This window comes from Callospermophilus lateralis, chromosome 1 (assembly GCF_048772815.1).
Source record: "Callospermophilus lateralis isolate mCalLat2 chromosome 1, mCalLat2.hap1, whole genome shotgun sequence".
NCBI classification, from domain to species: domain Eukaryota; kingdom Metazoa; phylum Chordata; class Mammalia; order Rodentia; family Sciuridae; genus Callospermophilus; species Callospermophilus lateralis.
The window spans coordinates 104,799,713-104,819,657 of NC_135305.1; the positions used below are offsets into that span (position 1 = coordinate 104,799,713).

Consider the following 19,945-nt stretch of genomic DNA (forward strand, 5'->3'; position numbering starts at 1 on the left):
ATGCTCAGTAAGCGCTCTACTAGGGAACTACACACTCAACCCTTTAAAAACTGCCTTAAAAATACTTTAGCCTTTTCTTCTTAACTCAAGTGTGCTATTATGGATACTAACTTCAGTGTTATAGGGAGATTATTTGTAGGCACCTACTCTTTTAGTGGCAGAGGGTGGTAGTCCTGGGATTCAACCCAGGACCTCCCACATGCTATGCAAGTGCTCTGCCACTCCCAGCCTTCATTATTCATTTATTGGTTCCTTTCTCTTGCCTCCCATGTCGTAAGGCTGTTGATTTTGGATTTTCCACAGCAGTCCAGATCTAAAATGTTTCTGAGGCCAGAATATACTTGTGTTTGTTAACCCAAAGGTTCTGAGCTTCAGAAAGAAAAAGTCATTTTGCCTGTAGAGATGACTGTACCCTGAACGTTGCTGGCTTTGAGTTCTCTTATCTGTTTGAATGGCACTTTTGGTCTCTTCCTCTGCTTTCTGAGTTGCAGCTTCTCACCTGGTGAAAATTAAAATGAGAATCCTTTAGTTGTCTTTTCATAAAATAAGGGAATACAAACTGGGAATGAGGGTCTCAGGGACTCACCCATGAGTAAGCGTGTGAATTGTAGTTCAGGGTTTTTTTTACTTCTCCTTTGGGCCTTGGCTCAGAGGTCAGTTTTACTTTCTTTCTCATTCTGGGCCTGTTGTCACTGGTGGATACAGATGGAGGTTTTTAACTTCTGAGTAAGAATAATGTCAGTGGGAGGGGATGACATCAGCTCGTGACAATGTTGATCTTTTCAAGTATATATACTTAAATGTAGCAATTTAAAAGGAGGCCAAAGGACTGACTTCCTCAATATCTTTGGTCTTTATGCAGATTTTTCCAGTTTAAGCTTTTGTTGTACTTCAGTCACTTAAACCTGAAGTCTCTGAATTGAAATAGAATATGAATGTTTTCTCAGCTAAAGTACAAATATGCTTTTATTATTTTTTACGATTTTTATTTTGCTTGGTCCTCTACCTAACATATGTTGACCTAATAAGTAACCTAGATTTGAATATTCTGCAACTGCAGAGAGCAAAACTTTCTGTGAGCTACATGTAATATATATTTTCCCTTCTTGCATATTTTTAAATGTTTTTATATTTTGTTGCCTGAAAATGAAATATTGCTCATAAGCAAGATTTTGACTTCCCACATGGTTAAGGCTTAGTTTTTGTGGTAGAGTCACTTCAAGGAAAGGGCTAGAAGCTCCTGAGGCTGTAGGGTGCTCAGTCAGGAGGCAGCGCCCAAAGCCCAGGCAAAGGACACGTTGAGAACATGCACTCCTGCATTAAAGCATTGACATTTCCATGTTTTCAAGGTTTTCAGGACCCTGTGCATTTAAAGGAGAGTGAGAGAGAAAAAGAGAGATGTGCCCCTCTCTTGCCTCAGTTCTTTCAGCCAGTTCTCTTTTCATAATGAGCTATTTTAGCCTTCCCAGGCCACCATATCTCCCCAAACAGGCCTGGCATCTGGAACCTTCAGATGTCTGCTGGCCCCTACTTTCTTTTTTTTTCCTGCAGAGAACCAGTTGGCCCTGAGGGAGTGCAGAAAAAGGAGTGTCCCTTTTCCTTCTTGTCTCATCTCCAGCATGACATCAGGGGTGCTCTGATGTTAGCACACTGAAGGACTGACCATCTAGGCCAGTACCAAGTGACATAGGTGACCCTAGTTATATGATCTCTGTGACATTACCATCTGGGTTACAAGTGTTACAGGTAAGGAGACCCACATGACAGGTGAGACCACCCAGAAGACAGGTGATAAAGGTAAGGGTCTCCATATGATATAGGCAAGGACATCCAAGTGACACAGATGATGCATATGAGGATATCTTGGTGACATAGGAAAAAAAACATTTAGGTGATACAGGTGACACAGGTGAGGACATCCAGGTGACAGAGGGAAGAGCATTTATGCTACAAGAGTTAGCTCCCAGGTGAGCTCAGGAGGTCTCTTGGACTCCTGGAGACTGTGAGGGGCATGCTAAAGCTTTTGCTCCAAGGTAAATTTTTAACTATTTTGTTTTTATTTAAAGGAACCCCTTTTCCATGAATCTCTAAATTTATCAACAACCCTCTTACATATTTTTGCCCAAGAGTATTACATTTCCCAGAGCCTCAGGCCTGTTTCTGCAGGGCAGACCCTGTTGTCCCAAAAGCTCCCCCCTGCCAGCATCTCTGTTGACAGGAAGGAGACCCAGTGAGCAGAGACCCATTCTGCAGAGAAAGCAGAATCTTCCTGGCATCTTCCTGGAAGGCACTGACTTGTGGGTTATGTTGTGTTTATCAGTAACATAGGATTTTAAAAACCCACATTTGCAAAAAAAAAAAAAATACACCCACATTTGCCTTTGTATATTTGTAGTATATCTTTAGCAATTCTCCCTGGCATGGTAGGAAACAGTCATTCTCCCAGCCTACCGAGACACATGCAGAGTTAGTTTATTTGAATGGTGATTCTGGGGTACATTGGAAGAGGATAAAGAGAGAGCCAGTGCAAAGGGTGTCCATTGGTCACTGCTATCGGTGAGCAGGCATCTGTCCCACCAGAACCTCTGCACAGTACCATGGCACCTTGATGTCAGGGTAGTGGGATGAAGTGCACCTGTGTGAACAGAGCCCTCCTGGCAGCCTCAGGACCTCAGGGCAGAAAGCAAATGACATCTGGGTGAGAGCACCAGGTCTCCTCTCCTGAATGTAAGCTAAGAAGTTCCAGAAAAGCTGGGGACACAACACCCCAGCAGCTGTCTTTGTATAAGGGATCCTTCTTAACTAGAGCAAAAAAGCAGAGTTTGAAGATGAGAAACATATTGGCCAAAACTGAAGGCAAAAAAGAGAAGGCCAAAATTTTAGAGATTCAGATCCTTCTTACCCTCTCTAGCATTGCCACTAGTATTGGTAAAGAATTTGAAGAAAAACTCAGCAGTGCTCTTGCTTGCAGATCCTGTGGTCACAGGGGTGTCTCCCTGGGAGGGGGCAGAGACTCCTTAGGAATTGGCATGGAGTCAGCATCCCCCGGGGCTTAATAGGTGCCTCCAGAGTGCATTTAAACTTATCTCAGTGGGAAAATTGATGTTTGGGATTTCAGTGGCATTCATGGCCAGCTGCAGTGTTTCACTTCAGTGTCAAAAGTGTTATGATAGGTAAGAACAATATGTGCCTTGCAGAAATGGCATCCAGCGTGATTGTCCCAGGAGCGCTCCCATCAGGAGTGATCTGGTGTGAGGAGGATGGGCCTGGATCTTCCAGAAAGGTGAGGCAGTTGGGGTTTGGGCCTCCCTCTGGGCAGCCCACTCCATCGGGTTCCATAGGCAAATCTTAACCAGCCTCCAGCCAAAGGACTAAGACATCTAGACTCTCCTTCTCACACACAGGGACAGGAACCTGTATGGTGACATCCTCAGTGACCTGGGGAAGGGTTGAGTGCAGCAGGGGAGTGTCCTGTGTAAGGAGTGGTCAGGACACCAGTGAACACAGGAGAGTCCCCTCCTGCCAGAAGCATGCCCCACTCCAGGCCCAGACATCCACTGAACACTGTGTACATTGGTGGCCAACTAAGGGGCCATGGTCCAAGCTTCTTGGTCTTAAGTTCATTGAAAAGTTTAAAGTGATGGTTTGCAAAAAATATATAACAAATGGAGAGAAACGGTCCTCAGAAAGTACTGCTTACATTTTAAGTCTCCACAGCTCATCTGTAGTTTCTTATCAGAACAGTAGCAGTCCTCGGGGTAACCCCTGTTTCTGTTGGGAAGTAAGGAAGAGGGGGGACAACGGTGCCTCAACTTCAAAACCTGTGCTGCTAAGGGAACTTTCCATCCATATCCAGGGGCCTCCACAGCAGGACAGGCTACATGCCTCCTTGGTGGGCCCCTGCCCACTCCTGCCATGTGCCTGTGAAAACACTAGATAAGGATTTTTTTTTCTAAGCAACCTCCAAGCTCCTCCGGTGGGGATGTCTTTGACTCAGAGCTCAGTGCCGGTTATCTCCCCAAACAGAAAATGCCACAGACAAACGGGTTAATTTGCTATTTTGTTCTTATTTTTCCAGTCTTTTCTCTCTTTTCTGTTCCCTTCCTTAAAAAAAAAAAAAAATGCTATCTGGATGTCCCTAAATGTGTTTTGTCTATCTAAATATACTTAAGCTTTCTGTCCTATTAGTCCCCTTTTTAAAATCTCAGGCTCAAAATTAGATTTTTTGATTATAAAATTAAGAAAGTTTTTCTATGTTTATACTCTGACTTCTTTAAATATAAGCGAAGAAAAAAGAAAAACCAGAAAGGCCTCTATTAGAATCATTAGGAATTTGGGATTTCCAGGATCTACTACCATTTAAGACCCTATGTCTAGAGAACTCTCAGGTTAGACCCCTTAGGTAGCTGGATTAAGGCAGGCCAGGCCTACTCTCCCTCTGAGGCTAAGAACTAAGAGCTCAGTCTGAAATGTTTGATTAAAGATATCAGATTAAAGGTTGATTAAAGTTATATGTGTTCGTGTGAGTGTGTGTCTCTGTATCTGCATATGTCTGAGTGAGGGCACATTTATTGTGGTATGAAAGAGTGCATATATCTTTGTGTCTCTTCCTGTGTGTGTTTGTGAGTCTATGGCTGAGTATGTGTGTGCCTCTGTGTGAGTATATGTGTGTTAGTGTGTATCTGTTTCGTTTATGCGTATCAAAAGTGTATCATGTGTAATTCAGTATGTTTGTGTGTGTCTTTGAAGTATAAGTGAAGATATGTGTATCTGCGTATGCTTGTGTCTGTTTGTATGTGTCTGTGTTTGCATATATCTGTGTTTTTGTGTGTCTGTATATGTCTCTGTATTTATGAGTGAAAATGTGTGTCTTTGTGTTTACGTCTGTCTTTAAGTCTGGGTGGTTGTATGTGTCTCTCCTTGTGCCTCTGTGTTTGTGTCTGTATGATTGTGAGTATCTGTGTATATCTGTGTCTGTTTTGGTGTGTCCATGTATGTCTGTGCATTGTGTGTGTGTGTGTGTGTGTGTGTGTGTGTGCGCGCGCGCACTCTACTGAGCCACTGAATGCAATTCCTTGCTCTTACTTCCCTTTCTGTCACTTCTCCATAATTCTTCACATTTCAGTTGAGCTGGTGTGTTGGGCGGCTTCCTCTTTTCCTGCATTCCTATATTTCATTATCTGCCCTTGTTCCTCTTCTTGGGCTCTTACAATACAGCCAGGAGGATGTGGAAACTCAGTTACAATATGACACACGGCACAGTGTCACAATCGCTGTCCGTGGGCCTACCTCCTGGGGACAATGCATCTGGATGAGGCTGGAGAGGTGGGGAGGTGGGACAGAACAGAGAAGTGGAGCTGTGGAAGCTCAGGGTCTCCTGCTGGCTGGTGGCATTTCTCTGAAGCAGAGTTACCCTGGAGTGGGTGGGGCGTGTGCTTTTGCCTTCAGGGACAGGGCCCCTTCTCTCAGCACCTCATGATCCTGCTTTTCCCTCAAACCACTTGCTGGCTCCTAACTTCCCCCTTTCTACTTGTGGGGTGTCACCACCGGTCAGAGTCTCCCCTTCCCTCAGACTTCTCCATCCTTAAGACTAATCCCTAACAGTGACCACGTGATCACTGGACAGGCACCTCAGATGGTACCCCTTACCTGGGGACATCATGTAAGGATGAAACAGTCCAGAGTCTCTAGAATCAGGCCCAGACTGCCGTCTTTCCTGCATCCCAGGTCACTGTCCCCAAGACTCTCCGAGCTGGCAGAGGACCACTCCTAGCCTCACCCCATGCCTGCCGCTAACCTGCCCTGGGCTGCATTATGGCTTGTTGGAATGCCCTCTTCCTGCTCTGCTTTTTGAATGTCCTCCTTCTGGGAAGCCAAACCCAAACTCCTAACACCTCTCCCACATTGACCTCTGAAGAATCCAGGCCCATATATTCTGGTACATTCTCCTCCTCGTGCTCCTAGACTGAAAACTCCCTGGTGGAGGGACCACGTTCTCTCTTTATGATTTCTGTGGTGACTCCCTTGGGGCTTGGTGTGCACACGTGTGGAATACCTGAGGTGGACATGGCTCCTCCAGCAGTACCTTAAATGACTTATTCAAAGGTCTTCATTTCATAATGTATGAGCTGCTAAGAGAGCAAGGTTTGTAAGAATTGGTTCAGGACTTCGGAGAGGGAATAAATGCAGGAAGAAGAAGTGGGCTGTGGAACCCCGTGAACTTGGATTCTGATCCTTTCTTGTCATTTCTTACCTGGTGACCTTGGGCAGCTCAATGAGACTCTGTGAGTCTCATTTCTCTAATTATCCAAGTGGGAGGAATATTTCCCGACAGGGATGCTTCAAGGATTTAAAAAAGAGAATGTGAAGGGCACATTTAACAGAGGACCTTTACACAGAAAGCTCACAGGCTCCTATGGGGACAGCTGGGTGAGCTAGCAGCCTTGACTTAGATATTACATGCCTCATGCTTCCCATTTTAAAATGGGAAGAATAGATGACCTAAATAGGTCATTTCCATACATTTCCCAATAAAGTGTTATTGAGTTATGAAACTAAAAAGATAGGAAAGAAAGGGAGGGACTACCCATTTCAAAGAAATGTTACTGGTGTGAAGGACAGGGCTTTTTGAGACACTGTAATCCTAAGAAACAGCTGGTATCTACTAGGAAAAATAATGTGGCATTTGAAGGTTCTTCCCAAGCGATGTGATATTTTGATAGAAGTGCCAGGAAGCCATAGGTTTCTGAGTAATAAGCTGAGCTCAGAAGAAGGTGGTGGGTGGGGCTTGGTCAGGAGAAGGGGTGGCAGAGGCTGATGTCTTTGTGTCCCTATAGTTGTACGGAGTCCTGAGACTGGCTTTTTATGGGGTTTCACATGTGAGGAAGCTGAGGCTTGGTGATGTCATGTGACTCTCTCAGGTCCGAGAGCCCCTGGGAGGCAGAGGAAGGGCCAGGAACCAATCCATTTCAGTAGCACTGCGGGTGGCTGGAGCAGTCCCCACAATCCAGTGCTAATGGGTGATACCTGGAGGCTTGATCGTGGTCAAATGCAAGAACATATGCTCAGCATTTATAAAGCAGTGTTAAAGGTTAGAAATAATTGGGGGAGGGGGGAGAGGTGAAAGAAGAGAGAAGGAAAAGGAAAAAGAAATGAAGAAAAAGTGAAAAAAAGAGAAAAGCTTTAAACCGTTCCTTAGGAGAAGAAATCTTTGGGGTTTATCTTACCAAAGTTAGCAGTAAGTTAACACTGGAGACTGAAGGGCTTAAAGTCTCCACATCCCTTATCTTGGGTCTTCACAGTACAGAATTCTGCCCCAAGTCACAGTCCCTTGGCCAGAAGCCTCCACAGGAATGTGTCCTGGTTCAGAAATGGAAGGAACATGAACTTTACGGCATCTTCTTAATAAGATAGAGGCCCAGTTTGACTTCGGAGCATTTTCCTGTAACCTCCTGCTCCCAGAACTAGGATTTGTGGGAATGTGTCCCACAGTGATGTGCAGTTGACCTGGGGCTCAGAACATCAGCGGTCATATAACTTGTCTGCATTGCTGTCCTCCTTAATGGAAAGGTCTCTATATTGGGCCATCCACTGATACTACTTTACTGAACTGCCTTGGTAAATCTATGTGCAGGAAGAACAATCTTGGTGTGCCACATGCCAGCTCATGTATACCCTGCAGAAACACATGTGACCACTCCTATACACCTGCCTGTGTGTGCTAGTTTACCAGGCCAGATGTATCCACCCCAACCCTCGTGCAACAGTTTCAGCCACATCTCCCAAACTTGCTCCCTTCCACAGATAACCAGCTCAGTCACAGGCATGCCAAGCGGCCTTATACTTTCCACTCCACACTACCCAGAGGCTCACTACCGCAGTTGAAGCCTGAGAAAAAGGCTTCATGGGAGGAGCACAGGAAGAAGTGGCTAAGGCCAGAATGAGGCTTCATCGCCACCTGCAGTGTGTTAAATCCATTGAAGGCCTGCTGACTCCCCAGGGTTTCTGAGCATGCCTTATGCACTAGTACACTCTTTCCTTAAAGATCAGCACCATCTGAAAACCCACAGTGTGCAGGACCACACCTGTGGGCATGGGCCATGCAGCCCTGAGACATCCTTCCTCTCCCTCCTCCTCCTCTGCTGAGTCACCCTTTGCTTGGAATTCTGACAGGGACCCGTTGGGCTTCTGGAAGGGAGGGACAGCAGAGGATCCACCCTCTGTGTGTCCTGGGGGAGATTACTTTATCTCTGGCCTCCCTGAAGCAGAGCCTGGGCTTCTGGAATCTTTAGGCTGACACAGAGCCAGTGCTGGGTATGGGAGGGAATAGCCGTGAGTGTTGGCAGAGGCTTCAGAGGAGCCGAGCCGCTTGATGTCCTCGTCACTTGACTGCTTCAGGGGCCAAAGGCAACAGAATTGGGTTTATTCCTCAGCCTTCTCTTTGCATGTGTGCCCTCGTTTTAGATCACGGAGTGATATATCCTATAACTCATTGCTGTGTTGACCATATTTCGGGAAGTCAGGTCAAGTTTAGCAGTCAACTTTTTTCCTTCTGCCTTTAGTTCTTGGTTTTGCCAAACTAAGAGCCCCTGTGAGCAGATGCATCAGCCAAAGCACATCCCAGGCAGTGGATCAACCTCTTGATTTGTGACCTACACCATGGGTACCCTGATTGACAGCTGAGCTCTGCAACCCCATGTCCCTGCCTTGTGCCCTTCTTCCCCTGTGGCTCCATGTCACACATGAACACTGCCATCCATTGGCGGTGCAGAGGGGGCCTTTGCTGTTTCTGGTCTGACCTTCTAGGACCCATTGGAAAGAGAAGCATAGAGTCCTGCTGGCCACAGAAATATTCTTACAGTATTTGCTGCCAGTCCCCACAGTCCGCGCTGTGTTGTGCAACTGTTATTTACTAGGATCTCCCTCCCTTACCATGTTGTCCTGTGTGTGACCAGTAGAAATGTCCCTTACTGGGGTAAAATTTGAAATGAGGAATTAGCTAAAATTTAATTTTTTACTTCAATCTGGGACCTCACTGTCACCCTCATGGGAGCGGGGCAGGGGGGTGTGTTATGATTATTCCTCTCCCATTTTCATTGTCTTTTTATGATAAATAAGGAGTAAGCCTGAACGTCCCATTTCCTTCTCTGTTTTTAGAGCTTGACCTAAGTTCCCTCAGTGTTTTTGTTATTCTTCTCCCCTTTTCTCGTTTTCACATGATCCTCCTGAAACCATAGAACTTAGAAGTGGTGTTTAGAAACTTCGCTGGTGTTCTTCAAGTAAATGAAAACAAGTAAATATGATTTTTATTAAAAAGGTAATAGATCTTTTAAAAAAGAAGATGAAAAAAAGCAAGAATATAATATTAGGAAATTTCCCTAAGGTTTCTTTTAAGCCTGTTGGATGTACCCCACCATATCATGATTCTAAGGTGATCAGACCAAATGACTATTAAAAGATAATTCCATAAATGGAACCATTATTTTTGTACCTGTTCTTTCCTTGTACTCTGTTGAAAAATCTTGGTGCACATTTCCCTTTCTAAGCCATGTGTTTATCAATCAGAGCTTTTTCTAGCCTAATTAGCGTACTGGGAAACTTAATATTGTGTTAATTGAATGTAAACAACAGTAGGACAGGTGGACCAGTTGAGCCACATTGAGAGTGAGACGGACAGACATCAGTCTCTCCCATCTTCCATTACCTTCTGTATGCTGTCTACTCTGGAAGACAGATCAGATACCTGGATCTAGGAATTAAGCAAAGTGATTTTGGCCATCTTTGGCAAGTCCCTCTTGAAGCAACCACAGAGGTCTTTCAACCTGTCAGCTTGAAACACCGTGAGGGCAAATGAGGTGCTTAGGAAGGTCACCTTGACCACATCCCAGATGGAGCTGGTTAGTACTGGGAGCAATGGGAGTTCAAGGGGCAGCTGCACATGCTCAGGGTTGAAGGACACATGGAGTGTTCCCCCAGGTCCTCTGTCTTTGCTCCTTCACCTTTGGTGGACTACAAAGCATGCTCCCTACTGTTGTTCCCACTTGAGAAACTTGGTGAATGTTACTTGGGTGTAGCTAATGCCATAGGACCTGGAGACTTTGCTGAGAAGAAGATAAGGTGTTATCTCTTCGTGGCTTTCTACTAAGCAGATAGTGACAGTGCCGTTGTCCCTGTGGTGCCTGCTGAAGAGCAAGGAGGGACCTTATGAGTGTTACAATGAGTCTTCCCACAAACCTGCCAAACCAGACATGTTTATTCCCATTGGGTTGATGAGGAAACTGAGTCTCTGAGTAGTTAACACTTAACCAAGTTCACAAAGCTAGTGGGAGGCAGTACTCAGTGTCAAGCTGTCCTCTGGCCCTGACAATCATGCTTGTTCCACTGCCCAGCCACCTCTTCCTTCCATGAATGAGTTGATGGCCACTGATGTAATCTGGTAACTTATGACTATCCAGGTTCAGAGATGGAAGGAATGTGTGGACACAGGCCAAAGGAAGCCAGAGGACCCATTCAAACAGAAAGCAGTCCATGTGGGCTGAAATAACAGACAACACCAAATAATGGCAAGAATGATTATCCCCTGTTGCTAACTTGGTCTGAAGGCACCATGTTTCCTGGGAACTGCACCAAGTTACCAGCATGAGAAACCAAACTTTCTGCAATGTATTTCTGAAAATGTTCAACTTCTATAGTTAGCATAAGAAAGTAATAGTAAGAAATTTGTTTCTTATTCCAGAGAGCAAGTGGGAAGAGAAAATGCCATGTACTGTTGTCATGACCATTATCTGGGCACAGAATTAGGCTGGGGATAGCTAAATTCCAGAGCTGGGCATTCTTCCTAGAGAGGTTCAAATGGAGACAGCAGGGCCGTAGGAGGCCAGTTTCTGAACAGACAGATTTTGACCCAGGACTGGAGATTTTGTTTCATCTTAACAGTATAAATAATGGAAGTTAGATATGACCCAATAAGTGTACATTGAGGATGATTATCTAGTCCACTGGGCAGGATAGATGGCAAGAGACCCTGAAAGCAAGGGCCCTATGACGCACACATGTACCAGCCAAATACTGAATGGTGGGCAGGAAATACACACAGGAGATGATATGGACTGCAGCCTTGGGTAAGCAATGCCAGTGACTTTGTGGATATGTGAGATGGGATGGGATTGGAGAACAGTAAGGGAGACATCTGCGAAGAACTGAGATAATATGGCTACGGGAGGTGAGGGTAGAGGTGAAACCCACATGTGTAAGAATGGATGGAATCCAGATCAACCACACTAGCACATGTGAGGACATAGGAAGGAAGCTGAGTCCGGGAAGAGGATGCATTTAAAGTGGGGTGTTGCCATTCTGGAGCCTGGAGGGATGAAAGAGCAGTAAGCAAGATGAAACCCAGGTGGATTCTGCCATCAGAGCCCCTGGGCATAGATTTTCTTGCCTTCTGTTTCACACTTTTGAATGCTTCTGGCTCAAAGGTACTTCGTTGGGGACATGCAGAACACAGGGCTGCAGAGGACCCCCAGACAGAACACCCTTTAAGTCTGATCAGAAGGAGCTGGTAGATAGGGAAAGGGAGAAGAGACAGTAGTTAAAGTCATTCCTGCCCTGTAGTTAGGTGAGTAGTGGAAAGGGCGGCTGAAAGGTCAGTCATTATAGATGTGAGACCTCACATCAATACTCCACAGCTTTGTCTCAAAAGCTATGACATTGGAGTTGTTTGTAGGTAAGCTGCCTCTTCCATAAGACTGAAAAGACTGAAATGGCAATACCTTCCTTGAACAAGCAATAGCGAATGCCAGCTATGTAGCATTCACTTCCCAGGAGAAACCCCATCCATTTGTGAGATGTCTAGGTATGGAACAATTTTAATAGCCTCTGCCTTTGGCCTCTACTCAGGATATGACCAGTACTCAAGCATTAACATGCCCAGGTCTTCTGTGGGGGACCTGATCCTCCTCTTGCCTTTCCTTTGCTGCCCCAATCCTGTGATTCTCTTGGTAGCTGAGCCACTGGGTTAGGCTGTGCCTCTAGCCTATAGGTCATTGCAAACTATATGTAGGCAAGTTCATAAGAGTAATGACTTGGGGCTGGGATTGTGGCTCAGCAGTAGAGCGCTCCTCTAGTACATGCGAGGCCCTGGGTTCAATCCTCAGCACCACATAAAAATAAACAAATAAAATAAAGGTATTCTAAAAAATAAATGTTTAAAAAAAAGAGTAATGACTTGATTGTAACTAACAGATTAATATGACTTAAGGCATACCCATAAACATCAAGCTACAGCATATTTTTAAATTCTCCTAAAAACAAACCGAAATAATTTACCTTCACTAGAAAACTGTCACTGTCCTTAGACTTGAAAGATTTCAAAAATCTCAAGTAGGTTTTGCCTCTCCCCCAGGTGAAACAGCAGAAGTTTATAATGTATACACAGTAGATGCAAACTGAAATGTGTTCTTGTGGGCATGCCCCCCTCCCCGCCTTTTTTTTTCCCCCTGCAATGTTCGTCAATTTGGCAATCTGAATAGGACTCAGAATCCAAGGTGCTCCTAGCATTCTATATGAAAAATTTCACAACACGTTTGGAAACAGAAATTCCCACCAAATGAGTTAAATTTAATTCTTGATAAGAAAAATGTATTTCATGAAGTTTAGAAAACTTGGGAAAAGACTTCAATGCATTTTGTTATCTGTGCCTTTTCATAAAACTATGGCTTTAAATTCGGGGCAGAAATTACTAAAGAAATGAGGAACAGGCTGAGAGTGAATCGCCAAATGACTTCCAGGATCCCACCCCCCATGACTGCTTCTAAGAGGAGCAAAAGGTTGAACTGTATGATAAGCCTTAGATGTAGGAGCAGAGCAGCGCTGCACCTGCACAGCTCTTCAAAGGAGCGATGAGGTTCTTATGGCCTGTTTCCCAGCTTGCCAGCAGCAGTGTGGGAATATTGCCAGGTACTACAGCCAGCTCATGGAGCATGAGGCACTCTCAGTCTTTGTTCTGGCCCCTACCTGTATGGACAGTAAGGAATGTAGGCTTCGTTTTGAGGTCCACCCAAGGGGTGGAGCAGGTCATATTGGCCACACCCTTCACATCATTGGTTGGCAGTCCTTCATTGTTTGAGAGACTGTTGATAAGTGCATTGTTACTCCTGTGTGCCCGTGTACAGATGAGTATAACTACATGAGCATGTGTGCACACCTGTATGTATTCACGTTTACACAACTGCAGTAACCTACATACTTTCCAGTGCCTCTCAAGCACCACAGACCTGGCTTCCAAAAAGCCTGTGCCAGCAAAGGAAAGATTGAACGGGAAAATGTGTTCTGAATGCTGATTGTCAGATACTAACTAGATAGGGTCTTCGATTTGCATGTTTACATGTTAACCACCAAGATGGAAAATTCCAGAAATTTACTTTGACCTCATATTTCCTTGCCAGCAAAACAGTGATGGTGCCTATCCCCTTATGGCGCAAAGGTGCCTTAAGGTTCAATTCAAGGTTGTTTATGGAAAGTGCTTTATAAGCACTGACTTTTGAAAAGCTCTGATTGATTGGCCACCACAAGACACTGGAGTTAGCTTAGAGTTTTGCTGTTTATATCATTACCTGTCCAAACAGAATAACACATACTTCTTTTTCTGAACACAGAAGGTTGTATGCATGAACGTGAATGGTGCATGAGCAAGAGTGCATTCTTCTCAATTCACCTTTATTGGGCAGAAGTAGAACAACTTGACAGTTACATTTTTAGTTTTCAACTTTTTGTCATTTTTAAGGAATTAAATATTTAAGACAAAAAATGAGGCTAATTTGAATTACACTAGGCAAAGATCTGATTGCTTTGGAAAGTGATTAGCATTTAATGTCTAGTAATGCACTGTCATAGTCTTTATAGTAAATGGTAATGCACACAATAGAAAGCATTCTGACAAGATTGCGTATTTCCAGGCTTACGGATAGCTTACCCAACACTGCACAAGTCTATATTTCTAATGGTGAGGCCAGTGCGGGACAGACTGTATGCACTTCTAATCTCTTTGCTCCCTTACTTCTCAGTTTACCAGTGACCATGTATAATACCTCCCCACTGCCATGACTATCAGTGAATATACAGCAGGTGGCTATGGTGTGGCTGTGTGGCCAGAGAGCTAGGTTAGGAAGTTAGCTTTCCAAATCAAGTCATATTTAAGCACCATATCTGCACTATCATCACTACCAGAAGCATCTCTGTGTTCTGTCATTTAATCAGAATTTTATACCATTTTGCCTATTGTAATATCCCTGTCTTAAAACATAATGCCCTTTAAAACACATTTGCCTTTTCTCCCATTATTTAAGATGGCAGATGTCCCTGCTCCCCAGACACAGACTAACTGAAGTTGAAGAGTTTATATAAACATTTGGAGCTCAGTGAAGATGACAAGAACAGCAAAGGTTATAATAAAATTGGTATTATATTATTTTCTATTTGAAGACATCAATCACATCGCATCCATAGGATTTATGCTATCAGGAACAAAATTAATGGATGATGAGCAAGGGTTTATTAGGAAATAATTAAGCCAGTCACTCCGAGAAGCAGGTTTGAAAGTGTCTCTCCAACTGCATTTGCCCATGATCTCCATATTTTACAAAGTTTTTCATGGGGGAAAAGGAAAGGTCTGTGGTCAGGTAAGTTTGGAATACAGTGGAGTTTGATAAATAGGTCTGTTTCCTAAGGTCGCTTCAGAATCCTCTCCACTGATTCAGCAGTTCATTCAACAGGATTAATTTAGCAGCTGCATTGTGCACATAACTCTTGTAGTCACTGGAATATGACTCTTGGAGAGAAAAACGTGTGTGCATGTGTGGTTGTACATGTGTGCACACACCTGCATGCCCATTTGCAGAATCTACCAAGTCTTAGGAAATAAGTCCCTGGAATCAAGCCTTGTGGAACAGTTAGAACCTGAACATTTGAGGTGGTGATACTGTTTATGAAAGCAGCTGCTAAGGAATACCAACAGAAATTGGTAGCTCATTCTGGAAGTAGGGGAAAACAATTTTTCCCCACCCAATGTGTTGCATGGAAAATTTTTCATTTTCTATATTTCTAAGAGAAAGCTGAATAAAGAACATTTGCAATATGCTCCATCCATAAAAAAAAGCATACTGCTTTTGTAGAGGTACGTGGCCTCACTTAAGATACTATGATGAGGCTGAGATCTTAGACCAACACTAATGAAAGGTTTCTCACAGTTCTGAAATGTTTGGGGTTACTGCCTCTAAGATGTTGAAGTCCTTGGAGCTTGCTCCAACTATCCTTTGTGGTGTAATGCTCTGAATTCAAATTCTTAGGAAATAATGTCTGAGCAATGCTTTTCTGTTGCTAGAGAGCCAAAATTGTTGCTAGATTATTAGGTACCCAGTCATTTTGAGCAATAGGATGCTTTTAAAAAATAATGCTGTCTTTGACTCTCACTGTATCTCTAATGGTATTACAATCCAGCTTCTTTTTGCCTTGTTTTTTATTGCAGTTACATATGGGGCTGATGGCTTTAGGGATTTTCATGCAATAATTCCCAAATCTTTCTCTCGTAAGTATATGTTTTGCTTCTAGAAATGGAAACATGCTCATTTCATACTCAGTTTCCATCATGTCAGTACTGTGAATTGCATGTTCTATCATCCACATTTTCCTTTGCACTTGAAAAAAATGTTATCTTATTTAACTTATCTGTTAAATGTTGACCGACCTGTCCATGAAACATCTACCATCCGGGACATTTCATCTCTTAAACAATGAAATGCCTCAGTGGGGTTTAGATAGTTGAGAGATGTGCTGGTTGAGCATGCTAGTGAGCAAAAGCAAAGAGAGGGTAAGAGTAGTACTGATGGAACTGTTGTTCGTTGATGCTGTTGAACAGTTTTTTGGTTTATTTTTTAATTATCTCCTTTTTATCAAGTGCAGTGAAAAAAAATGGCCATACTTTTTCTTTCACCATCAAACGTTTTCAAGATAATTTTTACAATTTTGGAGGACAGGAGAAAGAAACATACCGTCTTCCTCTTGCTCTGGAGTATTAATTTCAGAACTGAGAGAAGAAATCATAGGCTCCCCGGCCATTCTCCAGGGTGCCTCGTGGTGTAAACAAGCACAGGGTTTCCACATGGTGCGGTGGGACATTCTCTGGTCAGAGCTGTTAAACCAGAAGCAGATGTTAATTTCATTTTTCTTTTCTGATAAATGATAAAATACATTTGGGCAATGCCTTACAGGAGTACTTTAAAGAATAGAGAATGTAGTTTTTTTTAAAAAAAAAAAAAAACATGCACAGAGATCTGAATATGAAAGTATTACAAGTTGGTCACTCCCTTAGGACTTCAGTCTTTGGATCCCCCGTTACTAAATATTACATAACAATATCAGAAAACAGGTTGTGCTTGTAAATATTGTTTGGAGTTTTGTTTTTTGATTTATTTTTCAGTGCTTAGGATTGAACCCAGGGACTTGAGTGTCCTGGGCAAGCACTATGCCACTGAGCTACACCCCAGGCCCAGCTCATTGATACTGTAACAGTTATAAAAATAGTCTCATATAAAAGAGGTGTCAGTAATAGTTAAAGAAAGGTTTCTGACACCCTAGTTAACAAATCTGTTTGGTACCCAAAGGATACACCATTATCAATCCAAGGATACTTTTGCTCACATACTAGATTAATGACTTTTATACTAGATTAATGACTTTTACAAGGTTTAAAAGTTTATAGAAGTCTTTCTCAACTGATAGCCCTTTGATTCAATTTCAGAATAGTAGCTTCATATTTATTTCTGTGAGATATATGTGTATTCCTATATAACTGTTTATTTATGTGAATATCTGTATGTGCATATATAAACATTGGAAATTAAGGTGTCAGGATAGGGAAGTCATATTAATATGAGATGAACAATATTGTTAAAATGTTTGAAACAGCACATGCATAAGATAATTCTGGGCACAGTGGCGCACACCGTAATCCCAGCTGTTCTGCAGTCTGAGACAGGAAAATCGGGAAAACAGCCTCAGCAGCTTAGCAAGATCCTAAGCAACTCAGTGAGACTCTATCTCTTAATTAAAAAAAAAAAAAACCCACATTGTAACATGTTTCCATTAAGTCTTGAGAAAGGGGTAGTCCCCAGAATATTGTAACATTCAAGCAGATCTTTTGGCAACCTTCAGGATGCAAAAATTGCTGCATGTGAATACATATGATTCCCAGAGCTTTTATGATACTTTCTGTCTACATATTTATAAAAATGTGTTCATAACATATTTATATGAACTCACTTCTCCCCCTAACATTTCCAAATTGTAAATATCCTCCTTTGCACCATTGGCTGGTTAACTTTGATGATGCCCCCACCCTACAGCAACCAAACTGTTCTAGGTCAATATCACCACCTTGTGGTCATGATGAAGAATTGTCTCCCATGTCCTTCAACACCTAATTCCTTCTTTCTTGAAGAAATTAAAATACTATCTCTTTGACCTCCTCCACTATCTTTATTCCAATTTGTGTCCTTAGATACTTGAGTAAGACACACACACACACACACACACACACACACACACACACACACACATATGTGTGTGTGTGTGTGTGTGTATATATATATATATATCCTTGAAACTCATTCTTTTTATACTCTTTTCCAATGTTCTCTCTTTTTTCGGCAGTCTTTCTCTCTGACTTTATTCTATTTAGAGGCTTAAAATATCAAGAAGAGTAGTTCAAATAATGCATCTTGGCAAGATAAAAACTTTACATTTTAAATAATGATAAGTTATAATAAATTGATTCTATTAGCCTTTAAAATATTTTAAATTTCATAAATCTTTTTGGGTAATGCGTATATTCTTCATCTCAAATTTCAGTCAGTTACCATAGATAATTTCAAGGTAAATCTTAAATATTTTTATTCAATTTGATTTTTACTTACTAATCACTAGTGTATCTAGGATATTTGTATCTCCCATTTTTTTATTTAAAATATTGAGCATTTCAAGCTTACTGTCTTGAACTGATTATATTGTAGTGACGCTTTCAGGATACTTTTTCAATGTCAAAATGCATTCTTGATACCAAAAATACACTTTTCCAGTAAATATAAAGACATGTTCTAAAAAGGAAAGGAAAATGAAGAGGAAATACAACCTCTTTGTGAGGTGGGGCTGCCAGCGTACGTTATGCCTATGCATTAAAAATGTTTAATTATTCACAAGTGAACATAATGCTTGGCAGCCAATCCAGGCCTCTTGGCTTCTGTTGACCTCAGAGTTCCTTGGAGTCTCCGGATTCCTCAATGCAACTTGCTATCTGCTAAGGGCCATGTCATGTTCAGAGCTTGGAGCCTCTCTTACAACTATGGGGTTACCAATAGCATAGAAGACCTCTAAAATACATGGCAATAGGATTTTAATTTGTCCTAATTTTAAATAGCATGTGAGAGGTCAACATAGCTTTTGACTAAGAGCTTGCAAACACTCTTAATATGAGCCATGTTTGTTGAATAATAAAATTGGACCCGTATCCATTATCCCTCAGTCAATGGAAGAGCTCAAGCTGGCTTGAGCCAGAGCATTCAGGGAAAGCAACGCACAAGTCCCTATTTCATGATCTATATTTAATCAGCTCAATTGATGTCTTAAGTGTGGAGTAGTGTTGGGGTTTACAAAATATTTATAAGTATATTCCCTATATTCAGAGAGAGTGGTACTTTAAAACAGTACCACCCTGAGCAGTTCTACATGGAGACCCCCACTTTCATGGACGCCTCTTTGAGTGAACAGAAATCTCTTGATGTCCTCTACATGACAAGTGCGCTGTTTACATTTGTACACAGTGATGTGAGGGCCTTCCCCACCTGTTTAGAGAAAACCCCCACACTGCTTGGATCTGGCATGCCCTGTGCTGAGTGTCACCTGGTCACTTCTCACAGATTCCCCTGGCCCCGCTCATCCCCTTCCTCTTGGACTTTTTCAGTCATAGTGTAGCCTAGAATTTGTCCTCACCGCTGTGGTACCCTTTGTTCTAGAACTCCTGGCAGCTACCCTCGAGCTCCTGTGTAAAACTATGTTCGGTCTGCTGCCGGGAAGCCCTCTGCCACATCTCCATTACTTAGCATTTGTTAGCCTTGCCCACAAGGATCTTGGGATATTGTCTTTTTCTCAGAGACTAAGAAAATCTCAGCAGCTTTCATTCTCTTCTCAGAGATACCTGTTCTCATTGCTGAAAATTCTTACTGCTGTTTGTACAAGATCTGTGTAAGGGATCTCTTTATATACAAATATATTTGCACACAAATCCATCTGGGTATCCATATTGATCTCAGGATAATTTGTGATAGACTCTCATGCCTTTGAGTCTCTCTCTCTCTCTCTCTTTGGCTTCTGTTATAGCTGTCTGTTACACTGTCGTGTAGCCTAGCAATGACAGTCCTGCCTTCAATGAGCCCTAAGCAAAATTAGTGGTTGATATCAAGTCTCCAGGCATTGAGGATGTCTGTGGTATTCACGGCAATATCCATTGTATGCTATCCCCCACGCTTCTTCATCTGCTTCCTTCCTGACATTTAGCTTTCCCTCCTTATGCAAGCAGCCTGCTATGGCAGAACTTTCGTTCCTGCTTCCAGAAACCCAGAGGGGTCACTGCCGATACTTTCCTGCTGTCCTGTTCCTCTGCAGAAAGTGCCCACACAACTTCAGTGACACATGCCATAGACCACCCAGAGACTTACACGGGTGCTCACCATTCTTTTTGATGCAAAAAGGGTCACTTCTGGAAGGTGCTCAGGTGCTACATGTGCACATGGGCCCTTGGGAAAGCCAGAGGAAATTTTCTGTAACTCGTTGTCTCTAAAATTAATGAAATAAAGCCAAGTGGGGAACGTCTTAAGTGGATCATCCCACCACCATG

At 42.8% G+C, this 19,945-nt stretch overlaps 1 protein-coding gene across 6 annotated transcripts in view; it reads left to right on the top strand.

Annotated features, from left to right (window-relative positions):
* The window catches only part of Ikzf1 (IKAROS family zinc finger 1), a 97,036-nt gene that overhangs the window by 45,490 nt on the left and 31,601 nt on the right, over nt 1–19,945 (top strand). For 3 of the 6 annotated variants that reach the window (XM_076836922.2, XM_076836918.2, XM_076836930.2), the window contains exon 4: nt 15,524–15,583. The exons of 2 other annotated variants lie outside the window; for them this stretch is intronic. In XM_076836922.2, coding sequence (XP_076693037.1) covers nt 15,524–15,583 — 60 coding nt within the window. Of the gene's footprint in view, nt 1–14,386; nt 14,442–15,523; nt 15,584–19,945 lie in introns of those variants that run through there. One more of the 6 variants, XM_076836942.2, reaches the window with a different exon arrangement.